This window comes from Haplochromis burtoni, unplaced genomic scaffold (genome assembly GCF_018398535.1).
Source record: "Haplochromis burtoni strain Fernald_Lab_line unplaced genomic scaffold, NCSU_Asbu1 Contig_233, whole genome shotgun sequence".
NCBI classification, from domain to species: domain Eukaryota; kingdom Metazoa; phylum Chordata; class Actinopteri; order Cichliformes; family Cichlidae; genus Haplochromis; species Haplochromis burtoni.
This window is the reverse complement of record NW_024582594.1, coordinates 363385-381262: the sequence shown is the minus strand read 5'-3', so window position 1 is coordinate 381262 and position 17878 is coordinate 363385. Positions and strand designations below refer to the sequence as shown.

The window sequence follows — 17878 nt, the reverse complement described above, 5'->3', positions numbered from 1 at the left end:
CAAAGATATCGGAAATGTGGGGTTGGTGTTGTGCTGGGAAGGGAAGTTCTGGAGTTTGCTGCTCATCATGGATATTCTTCAGTTTTCCTTGGGACCACAGCATATGCACCGGCAGCGCACCGCCTCTACCAGCGCCTGGGTTTCTGCTGTGTGGGGTCACCAACGGGTATGCCACACCAGGAGGACGACAGTCTTTACTTGAACAAATTTTCTACAGAGTACTCCACCATCACTATAGAATTGATGTGCAAAACATCTCTCTCAAATGGACACCAACTACAGTGAATACGCAGGTGACTAAAAATGAAGGGATTTTTTGAGACTGATAGGTCTGTTAACTTGCATAGTCACCATATTTGCCGGCTTTCCTTTCTGCCTTAAAATAGGCTAAACTTTAATAATATAGTAAATCTTTTCTGGTCTTATTGACGAAGGTAAAGTGCAAACATTCACACAGCAAACTACTGTACACAGTTTTTCCTCCCACACACATACAGTGGGGCAAAAAAGTATTTAGTCAGCCACCGATTGTGCAAGTTCCCCCACTTAAAATGATGACAGAGGTCAGTAATTTGCACCAGAGGTACACTTCAACTGTGAGAGACAGAATGTGAAAAAAAAATCCATGAATTCACATGGTAGGATTTGTAGAGAATTTATTCGTAAATTAGGGTGGAAAATAAGTATTTGGTCACCTCAAACAAGGAAAATCTCTGGCTCTCACAGACCTGTAACGTCTTCTGTAAGAAGCTTTTCTGTCAATGCCCCGAGTATTGTAAAGTAATTTTGTAGTACAGGGCCCAAAAAGTAAAAGTAAAAAAAAAAAAAAAAAGAGACATTAATTTCCAAAAAAAAAGAGAAATAATGAAGAAAAATCCATAAAGACAAAATGAGACAGAATGAACACAGACAGGAAAACTAAAGATATAACCGAAATAAAAAAACTTAACACAAAAAACTCAAAGTTGTAAAAGAATAACAATGACCATCGGAACCAAAATTCAACATAATAAGAACCCAAAACTCAGAAACATAAACAAACCTGAGACTGTAACAGACACACTTTTATCAGAGAGCCGATCTCATTTCACTTCATTTTTATGATCCTTTTGTTGCTTTTCTCTCTACTTTCTACTTCATGTGTTAAACTGTGTTATTTTTTTTAACTGTACTGGATCTTGTGATGGACCAATTTGTGCCGTGTTGTAAAGAACTCAGTAAAGATTATTATTATTATTGTCATAGTGTTTACTGACTTAGTACTATATGGCTGCTGTTACCTCCCCATGTTTTTGTTGTTGCTTATTTGTCTGTTGTCAGGGTAACATCAAAAAACAGCTTTCCTGAAACTGAAAGGTCTTATTGTCATGAAGAAAAAAAAGAACCTATTATAATCTGGTGCAGACCGAATGACAGTATGCTTGTTATTTTAATTTTAAAATAATTTCAGTTATATGAGCAACTTGAGAACTGATTTTCCAGCCATCTGCTTGGGACACCAGGCAGTTGAGAAGGCACTGAGGTTACAGGACAGAGTTTAGGGGTGTGTAATAATGTGAGTGTTTGATGGAATCCAAATGAGCTTTTTGTTGATTTGATACTGGCTACTGGATAACAAGTAAACATAGTTTGATGTGTATCTGGCTATAGTTATTTATTGGTTTGAAATTCATTATATTTTATTTGTACATTTATCACAATATGTGTGTAAATGTAACTGTACCGCAGCACTCCAATTCAAACCACACTCTTTGTGCATACTCTGTGGGTTGGCCATGTTCTATTATACTCTGTGGCTATTTTTGACATTGTATTTGATTTATAACATCTGCTTGGCTGAGATAATAAAAGGGTGTATCTGTCAAACCCACACTTTCTGCACTCTTGCTTTTCTCACTTTTTTTTTTTTATCACTTCACTTGCTCGGCAGAAACTCGTTGCCCCTACAGTAAAGTTAGATGAACTGGAGAACAGCAGGGTCCACCTAAAGGCAAAGGCTGTAGTATCACTTCTTCATGAACAGTCAAAGATGGGAACAATAGTTAGAGAACCACTGAGCATAAAATGATTAAAATCAGTAATTTTATTTTGAAAGATGTATAATTTTTGGCTTCACATTGTATTGCAAATCGAGCTGACCTAAGAAAAGGATAAACAATAATCATACACAACACAGCTTTTCAGCAGTAGGTATTATTCATAGCATCACACAGGTATCTAACAGTTAATCTGTTATCTCAGTAAAATGCAGCTCTATGGCATTTTCCTTTCTTCTCTTGACAATTTTATATTACAACTCAGTATTCAGCACACAGTATGGTGGTAAAATAGCCCTGCTGCTTTAGAGCAACATGGTTCTGGGTTTGAACCTCATAGTTATGTGGAGCCTATGTGTTCTATCTGCCTTCCTTTCATATGTCAAAATACACACATTTTGGACCTCGTCTCTCAACCTGCAACTTGTGGGATCACCTCCAGTGGCCCCACAACCCCACATAGAAAAGTGGTTAAGAGAATGAATCGACAATGTAGGAGTTGGCACGTATTTAGCCTACTTATTTTTTTTTCTACAAAGAGATCTTATTATAAAACTTGAACAACATATCTGACTTAGACTTTTTGCATAATATCTTCACATTGAAACTTCAATCTCAGCATTTTTAAGTTTTTGTGAAATCTACGGTTCCGCATATCTATTCATAAGAGCAGGCGGTTCATGTTGCGAAATTCCTACTCAGACAGCCAGGATCAAAACTTTTCTATGGTGGAAAATATTTGGAGAGTTTATTGATGGGTATTAAATCAGAAACACTATAATATTAAGTTTATCATAATTGCCTTGTGTTCTGTGCAATGCACTGTTAAAATTCATCACATATGTTTAGATTATCTTTTGATTTCCCATCATTTCTAGCTGACTCACTCAGGAAAGAGGTATGCTCTTGCTCCACCTCCTAAAATACCCCCAAAGTTTGCCCTATAAGCAAAAAAAAAAAAAAGGAAGTAGATTAGATTTTAAACTCTTCAAACTGAAAAAGCTCATCATTCTATTTCCAGCTCGTCCATTGATTTTGTTTTGTTTGATCTGCAAGGGGAGGTAAGGATTATTTCAATTATATTTTGCATTCATTAAAGTTTAGGCATATATATATTTGATTATCTATCATTAACCTTATATTATTTTAAAAGCAATCAACACCTCAGTGTAAATAGTTTGAAAGGGAGGGGATTTATTATAGTGAAAACTATTTCACATAAAACATTTTTGATTTCACAGATTGGACTCCAGCTTTTAAGGCAGATGCAAGGATGAGTGTCGAGTACCATGCATCCACACATGGCATTGATGACACTAAAATTGCCTACAAGCAGTTTTTTGAAGAAGGCAGCAAATTTCACTCTGCAGGTAATGAACCTTGATTTTAAATTTCCTGTCTTTTTTTTTTTAAAGGAAATCACAAATACATAACCTTGCTCTGCTCTCAACTTTTATGCTTGGCTCCGATGGAAAATTTTAATCTACATGGAGCAATTGGGAAATGGTAACCTTCCTGTGGCTGAAGGTGTGCTTTTTTGGTAACGATAGTGCTAAGCAGTAGTTTTATAGAAAAATCAACCATTTGGCTAGTACCTGCACAACATCACCATGCAGTCTCATCTCTTTATTATTTGCACAAGGAACTGGTGGAACCAAAATGCACCTAGATGAATATTTAACTTAAATATGTCCTTTTATCAAAATAACAGCATTCATGTGAATATATTGTATTTAAAGTCAAACAGAACACTTTTGAGGCTGCAGCGAACATAATATTACTTATTCCATTAACAGTCATTGTATAAAGCACATATGGTTGAAGTTGCTTTATTAAAAATATTTGAATTAGGTACATTTTGAAAGAGGAATTAACCATTTTTATGCAAGATGAATGTTTTTTAAAGTGTAATTTTGCAATACCACCCTCTAAAACCACAACTTCCTTAACATGCTTCACCAACTTATAGTTTCTCCTTCTCCTTTGCCATCCGTCATTCAGTTTATATAGTAAGAACCAGTCCTTTCAAGCTTGCCACAGTGTGCCTGGGGTTGCTGTGTTTACTCCTTTTGGCTGGTGTCATAGGTCAAAGCATCCACTGTGAGTCTACCTTTTTGTTCTGTCTGTTAAGTATTAACATTTCCTTATATCAAGGTGAAATAAATTGATTGTCCTCACCTCTGTCATGACTCCTCTCCAACAGATCAAAATGTGGAACGAGACTATCAGAATAGCTCAAAAGCCATGACTATGCAGAATCAGGACCTGCAGCAAAACATAAAAGCTGTGCAAAAAGAGAAACAGGATACGATGATGCGCTATGATCGCTTACAGGAAAATTACAACTCCTTATCTACAAGCAGAGAACGGTTGCAGACCAATTACAATTTACTGATGGAGGAAAAACAGCAGCTTACACAAAGCCAAGCCCAGTTAAAGGACAGTAACGCTGCTTTGAACCAAAATTTTGAAAAGCTAGAAACTCTTAAAAATCAGCTGCAGTTGAACAATGATGCCTTGACTACAGGCAAAGACTTGCTACAAAAACAATATGATTCAGTCCTCAAGCAAAGAAATGACTTGCAGACCAGTTTTGACTCTGTGACCAAAGAGAGGAACAACTTACAGAACAAATTCAACAATGTAACCGGATCAAGAGAGCAGCTGCTGAATCGTTACAACGACTTGATTAAGACAGTGGAAAATCTGCAAGATAACTACAACTTCTCTACAACTGAGAAGGACAAGTTAGCAAAAGGTCACCAAAATCTGACTGTACAACTTGAGCATCTTCAGTCTACCTACAATGTAATCAAAAAAGCAGAAAATGTCCTGCGGGCTAATTATGACTCATTGGTTAAGGAAAAAAACGCTCTTCAAAGCAATTTTCAGAATGTAACATCAGAAAGAGACCTGCTGAAGGTGAATAATGAAAACCTGACTGCTGAGAGAGTAAAGCTGTTGGAGGAAATTAACAGACTGAATGCAACAATGCAAGGTAAGCAAAAAGAAAACAGCTATCAAACATCTCTTTACTTTTGCCCCAGTGTTTGGTTATTGATCAACAAAAAAATGTAAATTACAGAGAAGAAATGCCCCACTGGCTGGAAGAAGTTTGAGTACAGCTGCTACTTCACTTCAGTTAGCAAAAAAACGTGGGAAAGGAGCAGAACTGACTGCCAGAACAGAGGAGCAGACCTGGCAATAATAAAAAGCAAAGAAGAAATGGTTTGTTTACATTTGTCTTCTCTCCATATATAGTATTTGAGGTCATTTTCTTTTCTTAAAGTTGAACTCATTTTTTCCCTCCCCATTTTCACCAGTACATCAACTGACAACGCATGCTATGAATTTCAGCTCCTGAAAGTTTTTTTATTAAGTCATTTTTTTATTTTCATAAAACTAACACAATAACATAATCATAATGACATAAATGACATACTCGTAAAAATGTTACCTTAAAAAACAGAAAGCTTTGCTAATACAGATATTATAACAATATTCAAAGTCTACTAGCTCACTCTTTCATCACCAATGCTTATTAGTTTTTTCTCTCCTATGTATTACCAACAGGTCACTAACTTTGAAGATGTTATTATCCATTCTTCGTATAAAACTACTGATTGGTGCTGTCTGATCTGCAATCTTCCCATTTATGGAACCAGCTTCCAGTTTTGATTCAGGGGACAGACACTATCTCTACTTTTAAGATTAGCCTTAAAACTTTCCTTTTTGCTAAAGCATCTAGATAGGGCTGGACCAGGTGACCCTGAATCCTCCCTATGCTGCAATAGGTGTAGGCTGCTGGGGGATTCCCATCATGCATTGAGTATTTCTTCTTCAATTCAGTTCAATTCAAAATGCATTTGTATAGCAGATTTAAAAAGAACAGAGTTGACCAAAGTGCTTCACAATCGGTTAAGAACAAGAGAAAACAATAGGGAGACAAATATAGCTAAATTAGAAACAAATACAGATAATCTTCAGTTACCTTTCTCACTCACTATGTGTTAATAAACCTCTCTGCACTGAATCGTACTTGTTATTAATGTCTGGCTCTCTTCAACGGCATGTCTTTTATCCCATCTTCCTTCCCTCACCCCAACCGGTCGTGGCAGAAAGCTGCCCCTCCCTGTTAAAAGGGAGCTTTTCCTTCCCAATCTTGCCGGGGTGCTGGATCATAGGGGGTCATATGATTGTTTGGTTTTTCTCTGTATGTATTATTGTAGGGTATACCTTACAATATAAAGCGCCTTGTTTGTTTTGATTTGGTGCTGTATAAATAAAATTGAATTAAATTGATCCTTTTGTATGACAAACATTTGCTGTAACTTGCATGTCTCGTTCTTAATAGACCTTCATCAATGGCTTGTATAGCAGTGACAAAGAAGTCTGGATTGGACTGACTGATGAAGGAGTAGAGGGGCAGTGGAAATGGGTGGATGGAACTCCAGTGACCTTAACGTAGGAAATTTAATATATATCTTTTGTTTTTTGTTTTTTTTTTGTAAAGTTCTGCTTATCCAAGGACATTTTTATTCTGACTTTGATGTTTCCCATCTCTTGTAGGTTTTGGGGTAAGGGCCAGCCCAACAGCTATGATGGGAGAAACCAAGACTGTGTGGAGTTTTGGCACCGCGCATCAGGCGTCGGTGATTGGAATGATGAGAACTGTAATATTGAACAAAACTGGATCTGTGAGATGTAGTTTTCCAGAACTTTGGAATGCGTTAGGTGATACTGTCTGTTACCAATGAACATCATGTAATGTAAGCATAGAAACACATTAAAGATTATAATAGTATGTTTTACAACTCACCAATTTATCCAAATGTTATTTGCTGGAGCAAATACAGATTGATGTAGCTTGTTGAATGAGTGACCCAAAAGTAACTCCAAAAATATCTGCGTATACTGTTTATCATCTTATTCCTGACTCTGATGGTGACACAGTATCTGTCACTTGCCAACAGATATTTTTGAAGGTACAATTAATTTGACACATGTAACTTACCCATATGCCAGTTTGCATGAAATTAATTTACTATCATGACCATTTAGTACAATGATTAACGAAAGCCTTTACAAAGCCTTGTACTGTTATAATCAGTTATGTTATTATCACTTAATTATGCTGTACTTGCTTATCAGTGATTTTTTGTAACTAGGAAAATGGTACCAAATTAAATGCTGTGTAATTTAATTTGGTGAATGGTGGTTCAGTGAAGAACTGAACCACCATTCAGTTCTTCACTCTCATTATTACAATAAAATAAAATAAATAAAATTTTTATCTTGCTCGTTCATTTAGATATTAATCCAAGCAAATTAAATAACACAGCCTGCACTACTTTTTACAGAAATTATATTCAAAGACTTGTTATGACCTTGTAGTTTTTGACATGTGTTTTTACATACAACTGCCTGTTTCATATGTTACACTGTGTTTAAGCAAGAGTATAGTCAAGGGTGACATGTGCTGAAACCTCTGTGCTCACAGTGGTTTCCTGTTTCACCAATGTAGTGGAATTGACAGAATCACAGCTATAAACATTAGGGTAGGATAACAGTCAGTTTCAGGAATGAATGTGTTAAAGTAGGGAAAAAAGGGAAGCAATGGTGTGACAGCTCAGACTATTTCAGTGTTTAACAATAACAGTCCACTAGAGGGAGGTACAACCAACACATTCCCGTCAGCTTTGTCTGCATTATATTTTTCATTCTGAAAACTTTTAGTAGAATTTTGCAACCATATTAGCCCATGTTGGTTCAAGTACCTTCTCCCTCTTTTTTTCCCATGTCAACAGTCCTTTCTGGCACTAGTGAATGCTAATACATGTGCTCCACAAAGTTTTTGTTCTTTGAGCCCATCAGAGGATACGCTTCTACATCACTAAGAAATAAAATGTTGTTACAAGAGGATGGGTCTGTTACATTTCTGCCTGAATTTCTTCTACCATTTGGCCTTGCAGTCCCACACAAGAGATCCTACTCATTTCTCTCCAGGCTACTCCAGGCAGGAGTTTGCTCTCAGTCTTCTATATAGTGTAGATATAGCTTATATTTACTCTTTACTTTTTAAAAGTGATTTAATGGTTTATCCACCTATCCGTTCTCTTCTGCTTATCTTTATCAGGATCAGTTTACTTGTCACAGAGTGTTACACACCTAGTTTTCTGGAACTCTTAAAGGAGCATTTTAAAGTTTGACCAAATAAATTCTCAACCTGCTGCTTTGATTTGGTGTATTTTGAATCTGCTAGTTTTACAGCTGAGTTCAGTTACAGTCTCTGTAAATGTTCAGTTCAATTTAGGCCAATTCACAACAACAGTTGCCTCAAAGGACATTACACTGCAAGGTAAATACCCAACAATATCCTGGAGAAAACCCCAACAATCACACTTAAACTCACACTTACACAGCCTCACCAACATAACTGTTGCTTTTCCCACTATCTTGTTAGTTGGCATTTATTCACAGGTGTTTTTACATCCTACATGTGGCTGTGCTTCTCAACAGTTGAGCTCCATCTGTTCTGTGACTAAATTTCTGACAATTATTCTGGGGTTGACAGGCAGGCTGTCTGTGTAACAGCATATCTATCTATGCATGTCATGCTATAGACATTTGTTAAAATACCAAAAAATTGCAGAGTGTAGTTATAATTTTAACAATGTAAATTTATATAAAATTGTGACATGTGCATGACTTCTTTGGTTGTTATTTTCCTAAAAAGTGTTCTCTTGACATATCCCATGTTGGTCCAGATGCTTGTCCAACATGGGTTTGAAGGACCCCATTAGGATTTTCTGTTATGCACAGTGAAAGTGTGAGAGACACACACAGTCTCTCTATGTGTGTCTGTTTCATCCATCTGTCTGTCTATCTCTACTTCTCCACCTACTCGTACAAGTAGGTGGTGAGTTCTTAGTTTGGCCATGCTGCTGTGTGGGAGCAGCTCTGTGTAGACTGACACCAACCCTCCCAGAGCTCCAATACAAAGTCTCCACCTCACATTCATTTACTGCACTTGTTTATAATATCAAACACATAATATCATTGATATTCTGGGTTATAACCTCTGTAATACACCCGGAAAGCCTCATTGCAATATCTTTTAAGTGTAAGTACCTGTCATGTTTGTATATAAACCTGGAAATAATCAAACAGTTTGAGGATTTAGACACATTTTCAAATGTAGAATAAAGGAGATATGCAGTGTTTCACATCCAGCAAACTATAGGTTTGATTTACTTGACTTCTGTTTCTTTAGTAAAACTCAGGTGATACTCAGGTAGATTTGATCATAATATCTGAAGCTTGTCCAAATAAAAAAACTTGCAGCCAGCTATTACAAATACATCTGCCCTTCAAGTTTCCAGAACATTGATTACTGTGAAACACTGGGACAGTGGGAAACACTGACACTGAGTTAAAGTGTCAAACTCAAAATGCTATACAAAGACAAGAGGCTCTTTCACAGTGTCAAGTCATGGCTATGCTAAAGGTTGCTAACAAGGCTGCACATGGACCTCTAAACAATCTGTGGAAACTGAATTAGGGTGCACATAAAGCACAGTCAGACTGACCAAAAGTGACCACACATTCAGAAGGGCAACACATCAGGCTTTGCTTACTGAGCTAAAAGCAACATCAGTCACAATATAGCTCTGTGGAGTGTGCATTAATGGACCCATAATGCAGGAGGCAGGAAAATTCAAACAAAATGTAAGGTTTTTAATAGGGAATAAGAGCGATAGGGCGATCGTTGCTCAAGAGTTGGCAGTTCATCTTGTTGAAGGTTGCCGGTTCGAGCACCGGCTCCGACAGTCTCGGTCGTTGTGTCCCTGGGCAAGACACTTCACCCGTTGGTGGTGGTCAGAGGGCCCGGTGGCGCCTCTGTCAGTGCGCCCCAGGGTGGCTGTGGATACAATGTAGCTTGCCATCACCAGTGTGTGTGTGAATGCGTAGATGACTGAATGTGTAAAGTGCTTTGGGTTCCTTAGGGACCAAGTAAAGCGCTATACAAATACAGGCCGTTTACCATTTAAGAGTTGGAATAATAGCTCGAACCCCAGACCACCTGTTTTGAATGTCAACACCCCTGTGAATATTCTTTATCAGTTATTATCAGTCTTATGCATATGAACATGTGTGGGACTGATTATAAGTTCACCGTTAGTGGATGGTCATGATTTAATTTAGTCCCAGTGTTTCCTACCCTTTTAAAAGGACATGATGGGAGGACAAGCAGAATGTTCACACAACTAAGGAATAACATAGCTGCCATCACACAAGCTTCTGGTGATCTCAGTCATGATGGGATAGCATACGTTATCAGGTTCTACAAAAAACAGAGTCCTTACATCTGCAGTGCTTTTATTAAATAGGGGACAAAATGGGACAACAGAGAATGAGACATTCATAAATTCATATACAAGTTTTGAGAAATGAAACTTTTCACTAAAATTGTTAAGAGTGTACTATTAATTGTGATTAAGTGCTTCACACATATTGCATAACACAAGTATATTCATTAGTGGTCTCAGATAATAAAATTGATGTTTAAATATGCGTACATTAAAGAAAAGTGCTATACAAATACAGGCCATTTACCATTTTACCATTTACATTAATTAAATAAAAAAGGCGCAAAGCACTTGGTTAGCACTATTGCCTCACAGCAAGATTGTTCTGAGTTCAATTCCACCATCAGGCCGGGGTCTTTCTGTCTCTCTGGACTTTACCTGTTCCCCCTGTGTTTGTGTGGGTTCTCTCTGGGTGCTCCAGCTTCCTTCCACTGTCCAAAGACATGCAGTTAGTGGGGATAGGTTAACTGGAAACTCTAAATTGGCCATAGGTGTGAATGCAGGTGTGAATGGTTGTCTGTGTCTATGTGTTAGCCCTGTGACACACTGGTGACCTGCCCAGGGTGTACCCTGCCTATTGCTCCAGCCCAGCTCTGGGGCTGTTTTGCTGCCTCAGGACTCGGAAAACTTGCTATGGTAAAGGGAACCAATGTCCGGCCATTTGTTCATGACCACAAGCTAAAGTGCACTTGGGTTTTGCAGCAGGACAATAACAGTTATTGTATACAGTATACAGTATACAGTTATCACTAACTAGCACATACACCAAATCAGAATCAGAATCAGAATCAGAGAGACTTTATTTATCCCCAAGGCGCAATTAAGAAGGTGGCTAGAACTAGGGATGGGAGCTCGAAACAGACGTTACGGCACTGTGTCGAGCTTCCGTTTCGAACAACGAAGTTTCGATGTTTCGAAACGCTGCTCTACAGCGCTGTTCAAAACACCCAGGTCACGTGACCATGATTAAACAAGGTTTTGTTGTGACTCCTGCAGTTTCAGCAGGTGGCGTATCTGCTGCTTCTAGTTATTGCCAGGTGCAATGATTCACATTTTTTTTTTATCAGCGAGAGTGATTTGGATGGGTAACTACTGAATTAATGTTTTCGATACTACTATATCTATTCATTACATATGCATGTGCAAAAGAAAAGAATGCCCTCGCTCTCATTATTATTTTCACTGTGGATTATGAAGAATAATATCCAATTATTATATATAATAATATATTATAAGATATTATATTATTACTATCCAATTATTTAAACGCTGAAATCAAAAGTGTAATTAAATGAATATCATATATAGATATATAAATAATATGTAAATATAGTATTCGAATGATTGAATGACTGTCACATAGATGAAAGAAACAGAGATTGGTGGGTGAGCTTCATTCACTCATATCAGGAGAGAGAGAGAGCAGCATGCTGTGCTGTAGATTAAAATATCTCAATAAAAAGCTCCTCTCTGCATTCAATGAGAAAAATATAAGGGGAGGAGTTTTTAGCTCTGACTCCTTCTGGTCTCTAGTTTTTTCTGCTTTCAACAAAAAACTGTTATATGACGTCATTCTCACTATAACCTGTTACTCACATTAGGTTTTGCCATAAAGAATAAATTTATACTGTAAAAACAAATGTCAGAGAAACATATCCATGAATTACAGGCGAACAAGTATCATGTCAAATAACTTTATTCCCTTCCTGTATTATTCATCCTGACACCTATGGTGCGAAAATCTCGTAAACAGGAGGCTTGCAGGTTCATGCCAGTGTTACAAGATACAGCATTCACAGCAGTGTAAAGTTAATGAAAGTTTCGTCATGGTTCAAAGGTTGCTCAGCAGAGGATGATTTAAAAATGTACTGGTGAACGTGACATGGACTGTTATGATTGGTCAGAATTGGCATGTGAAAATATAATAAATGTCACCCTTTTTATAAGAAAAGGGACACACATTTAATCTTTTTCATTAAATATATATATTTAAATTAATTAGAATTAAAACCTAAAGCTTCTAGCGTTAACGGTCAATATTTTTCTCACCTTTTTTTGTGCGAAGATTTCTCCAAATCATGTTTTTAACATCATTATTGACAGTCTGGTGTAATAAGTAGTTTTGTTTGGAACTGTGCAGGACATGTCTGCATCACTGTTAACACAGCCTTATCAAGATCTGACGATATCAAGACCTAGCCGGCAAGTGTCACTGTGGAGATGGGCTTCAGATTGTTTCGAAACCTTGATACAATTCACACACAAAAATGCCTCGAATATTTCAGTGCCTTGCTTTGCCCATCACTAGCTAGAAACAATATGGATCAAAGTGGATTGTGAAGCATTTTATACATGGAACATGAGCTCAGGTTTATGTGATGGACACCAGTCATAAGAACCACAAGATGGGCTATTCCCTTCAGTTCCCAGCAACCCTCTCCTATAGCCTCAGCCCAGGAGCAAAGTCAGGCCAACGAGGTCAGGAGCCACTCCCATGACTGCACAAAGGCTGCTGGATACTGTAGTCCATTACTAAATAAAGCCTCCTGGGTAATGTAGTTCATACTAACAGGGACTTGATGAATGTACATACATTCAGAAATTCAGTTTTTCGACACATTGTCTTGAGCTGTCAAAAACTTGTCGACCAAACTGAATATTTACACTGGATGGGAACAGCTGCTTCAGAGCAAGGAGCCGAGGGATGTGATTGACTGAGAGAGTTATTAGTAACGCCACCTCTCCCTTTGATATGTGCTTGATCCTCCTTGTACAGGATCAAATTCAAATTTCAAATTCAAATTCAAATTTTATTTGTCACGTACACAGTCATACACAGTACGATATGTAGTGAAATGCTTGGGCAACTGCTCGTGACCTAAAGAAAACAAAAAAGGAAAGGCTATGAATAAGATAGGAAATAAATATGAAAAATTAAAAAGGGTAAATTCAACTAGGAAGGAATAAAATATAAATTAAGGTTAAAAATGAAATAACTGTACAACACAAATTAGAATGAAGGGTAAATTTAACTGGGAGAATAAGATAAAATATATAAATTAAAGTTGAAAATAAAATAACTGTGCAACAAAATACACAATACACAATATAGAACTATATAAGAATGTATGAAGAAATCTAAATATAAATAAATATATACACAATAACAGCAGCTGTACAAGTATTAACCGGAAATGAAGAATATAGTGACCAGTGTTGTGCAAAAACAAAGTCCAGAAAGTCCAGTGTGTGTGTAAGAACCATATGTGTGGGTCAGTACTGTGTGGTGGTGTGATTGAGAGACCGTATCGAAGAAGCTCCTCCTCAGTCTCTCTGTGTTGGTCTTCAGGGAGCGGAATCGCTTTCCTGACCTCAACAGAGAGAACAGTCTGTTGTTGGGATGGCTGAGGTCCTTCACCATCTTCCTGGCCTTGGTCCAGCACCGCCTGCTGTAGATTGAGTGCAGGTCAGGGAGCTCGGAGCGGATGGTGCGCTCAGCTGACCGCACAACCCTCTGTAGAGCTCGTCTGTCCTGCATGGTGCTGTTCCCGAACCAGGTTAAGATGTTTCCCGCCAGGATGCTCTCTATGGTGCACGAGTAAAAGTTCCTGAGCACCTTGGAGGGCAGTTGGAAGTCTCTCAAGCGTCTGAGGTGGTAGAGACGCTGTCGGGCCTTTTTCACCACGGTGTTGATGTGACAGGACCATGACAGGTCCTGCGTGATGTGAACTCCGAGGTATTTGAAGCTGTCCACTCTCTCCACTGGGCACTCGTTGATGACGGGGGTCTGGTAGTTCCTCTCCTGCTTAGTGCTGAAGTCCACTATCAGCTCCTTTGTCTTACTGACGTTTAGAAGGAGGATCATTCACCTAATGAATCCTTGAACATGGCTGTAATCTGTGTTTTTAAGACCTACAACTTAGTTGTGGTTGGATTACTAAAATAAAACTTTTATGAGCCTGTTTATTTTTTTCCTTCAAAGTCTGCTGAAATGCAGTTTGCAAGAGGGCACATTCACAGAAGTATGAATAAGTTTTTTTGACACAAGGTCATAACTAATCATAAATCCAAACCACGTAGCATGCTAGCATGTGAACAGGTTAATTATTAAATATATGAGAATGAGAGTCCAGTAACTTTGTCAGTCATTTTATACTGTCATATTGTGTAAGTCATATTGTGCAATTCAGACTGCTCCTTTTTAACTCTCTCACCTCCAGCTCACTACAGTGGAGTCTGGGTTTGTCTAAGAACTGGATCTCAAGGAGACTCTCTCAGGTAAGTCATTTTAATTCCACATACAAGTCAAACAACTCAAAAACACTTTAGAGTAGGTTTATCATTGTCAAGGTGGACAGCTGATGATGAATATAAATGCAGATGTGTTTCTGGTATATACTTTTTATTCTACATTAAATTGCTCTTGTTTTGACATAATAGTCTGACAGTGCAGGCGACATTCAAAAAAGGTCTACAATGGCTGATATAGTTTCCTGACCTTCAAAAGTTTCTTGACCTGAAAGGACTGTCCAAGTAGCTACACATATTATCATGTAATATTTCACTTCTGCCTTTCGTGATATATAGATTTTCTGTGAGCCTTTCTAAGTAGAAGTTTAAAAATTTACTCAAGTGCAAGGATTCTCAAAGTGCTATTGAAAGAGTGCCTAATTAAGAATCTGGCACAAACACAAGTATAATGTTTCTAATGATTTATTGAGAGAATGGTGTTTTTTGTTGGTAACTGCCACTTCGGTACGCTTGCTAGTTTACAGTCAAATTAGTGACGTACCATTAACTGAAACTATCTATATTTGCTAAGTTCAGAAAAGTTTGGTCTGTTATGGTGACTTCAAAAATAAAGTTTGGTCATAATTATGTGCTGATTTTTACTGTTTATAACATCAACTGTAAATGGTTGGTCTTTCCTTCATGGGCCACACAAATTATTATCAAGGGGTTTCTTTTGTCCTGCTTTTTCTTTTTTTAACCTTGACTCTAATTCATCACTCTTTGCATACCTACCAAACCCTTCTTCTTCAAAATTGTGAGTAACTCTTTCTAACCCTCTAAATGCTGAGAATCATCACACTTGATGATGCTATATTTCTAAGAAAGGCAAACTGACTTTTCTGGTTTAAAACAGTTAATAGTTTTTGATGCCTGTCAGTTAGACTAATAATTTTATTTGCTCCCTGATTGTTAAGACTTAAGAGAATAAGTTAATAATAAAAAAAACCCCCAGAAATGATATATTATTATAGGGCTTCAGTTAGGATTAGGGCTGGTCCTGTTACTGATGACACGTGGACCTCAGTGGGTTAATATTTTCTGTCTTGTAGTAGTGAGTCCAGATTTTTAGGTTTTTGTATTATACCATGACCTATTTTTCCTCTGAATTTGAAAGTGACAGTAGTTATTAGAATTAACATTTTAAAAAACATTGTAAAACTTTGTTTAAAATCAGTACTTTATTATTATAATGACAAATTACTATGTCTTATAAATTAAACAGAATCAGAATCTGAATACTTTATTAATCCCTAAGGAAATTATGTGGTTACAGTTGTGCCAAGAAAATAACAGTAACAGTTATTATATATTACAAAGTTTACAAAATATAAGAAATAGCTTTAATTTTCCTGTAATTTTGGAATCACATTAAACTTTAAAGTTAAAGGCATTGTGGGCAACATACTTTACAGCTGTTTACAATTTTTTCAGTTTTTATAACCTCTGAAATTGTGAAATTTACCCCAGTGTGTCTAACATTATGCACTGAAATCAGAATACAACCATATGTTTATTAGATGACTCAGTATCATTTTAGGATTTGATACTCGATATGTGGTTTTTAATTACATCTGCAGGTTGGTACTCATCATCTATGGCCCAGTAGCAGTATTGTCCAAAGGAGGATGTTGTAAGGTTTAATCAGAAAATCAGAAAAAAATATGGAGTCTTCGGAGAACGATGATGCAAGGTAGGGATCCTTTTTTGAACTTTTTGTTCCCAAAATCTACTAAGCAAGATTTGCTCTTCAAGGACAAATAATGAAGCAGATTTACAGAATACTGTTTTGATACTTTTAAGGGTCAGAGTGAAGAGCCTTGTGTCTAAATTCTGTGATAAAGAATTGACAGGAATATCGTCTGGCTCTAGTGACAAGAGCAAAAGGTGAGAAGATCTTCCAAATGACAGTGCTACTGAAAAAATATAGAGATATGTCAATTACATGGTGACTTACTGGAAAAGGCTGCAAGTTGTTAGTGCTGTATTTAACCATCTGTTTCAAACCTTAGTAACCCATTACATGCCTTAAGTCTGTGCTTGCTACTCTGATGATTATGCTTCAGATGAATGGTCAATAGAAAATTTGATTATTTTGACACCTCAAGGTAGTGAATGAGTGCACATAAAATCTTTTCAGGTGTCCTCCAGCCCAGCATAACGGCAAAGTGGTTTAATAAACCCATCCAGGCATGAAAACACAGGTGTTGTCTGAGAAATGTAATGCAAAGCAAGAACCCCCCCAAAACAAAACAGAAAGAAAAAGAAGATGAAAAAACACAAAACGAGTCCACATTCGATTATGAAGCCAAGTCTCCTGGGTGAAGGTCCAGCAAATGATTTATGCTATAACTTACAAATCTGTACGTTTCTGCTATTTCAGTTTTCCGGTGACATTCACACTGACATGGTTTGATTTAAAAATGAAAATGATCTCTTTCCAGAATCGTTTTCCATCCATACAATTCGCCCGTGAAGGAACACACACTAGTCATGCCTCCTGTACATGCAGCATGATAAAGCAGAGACATTAACTCCAGAAAAAACTCCAGAAAAAAAATTCTATCATAGACCTTTAGTAAGAGTAACAGTAACATCTGTTATATAATCTCCAGTCAAGGCTAATGTCTTCGTTTCCTTAAAGGAAAAGATTCATGTGATAGAGATGTGGCAAAGGATGGGCAGAGACTGATAAGACCCAGTCAGGCAGTGAAAATAACTGGACACCAGGCATAAACCTTGCAAATGTATTTTGAAACAAACCATGCTCCATGATGCTGTTATCAGGATTTATGGCCCCCTTAGTAAACCAGAAGGTGGAGGAAGGGCCAACTACAGTAGTACAGTAATATTGCTGGCACTGATAACAATGTTAGAGGACACTGAACCTGACAATATTCAAAACACCTGCAGTTTGTGAAAAGGAAGCCAAGGTTTCATAAACTCGGGCTGAAGACACCAAGGCCAAAGTCCTGTGACTGTTTTGGTACCGTTTCAAAATTAAACGGTAACATGCTCACTTACACATTAAAAAAGTAGTTTAAGGAAGATGAAAAGATTGCTAACCTCATGCTAAATGTGACAGCCATTTAGCTTTGTAGGCTCCAGCCAACCTGGCTGGAGCCTACAAAGCCACACCCCTCCCCCACATTGGACAATCGGACCATCTCTCCCTGTTCCTCA

At 37.5% G+C, this 17878-nt stretch overlaps 1 protein-coding gene across 1 annotated transcript; it reads left to right on the top strand.

Moving 5' to 3' along the window:
• The first annotated feature begins 2973 nt into the window (after nucleotides 1–2973).
• Nucleotides 2974–7327, top strand: LOC102294144 (C-type lectin domain family 4 member M). The gene is made up of 7 exons (XM_005945526.3): nucleotides 2974–3097; nucleotides 3278–3406; nucleotides 4038–4136; nucleotides 4240–5034; nucleotides 5122–5264; nucleotides 6391–6500; nucleotides 6606–7327. Exons 2-7 carry the CDS (start codon nucleotides 3310–3312, stop codon nucleotides 6742–6744), a joined length of 1383 nt encoding a protein of 460 aa, XP_005945588.1. The 5' UTR covers nucleotides 2974–3097; nucleotides 3278–3309; the 3' UTR covers nucleotides 6745–7327.
• The last annotated feature ends 10551 nt before the right edge of the window (nucleotides 7328–17878 follow it).

Bases quoted from the DNA above. Each gene is read 5' to 3' on its own strand.
- LOC102294144 (XM_005945526.3), top strand. From the start codon at position 3,310: ATGAGTGTCGAGTACCATGCATCCACACATGGCATTGATGACACTAAA. The intron at 3,407-4,037 runs GTAATGAACCTT...TCCGTCATTCAG, and splicing joins CAGCAAATTTCACTCTGCAG to TTTATATAGTAAGAACCAGT. The intron at 6,501-6,605 runs GTAGGAAATTTA...CATCTCTTGTAG, and splicing joins GGAACTCCAGTGACCTTAAC to GTTTTGGGGTAAGGGCCAGC.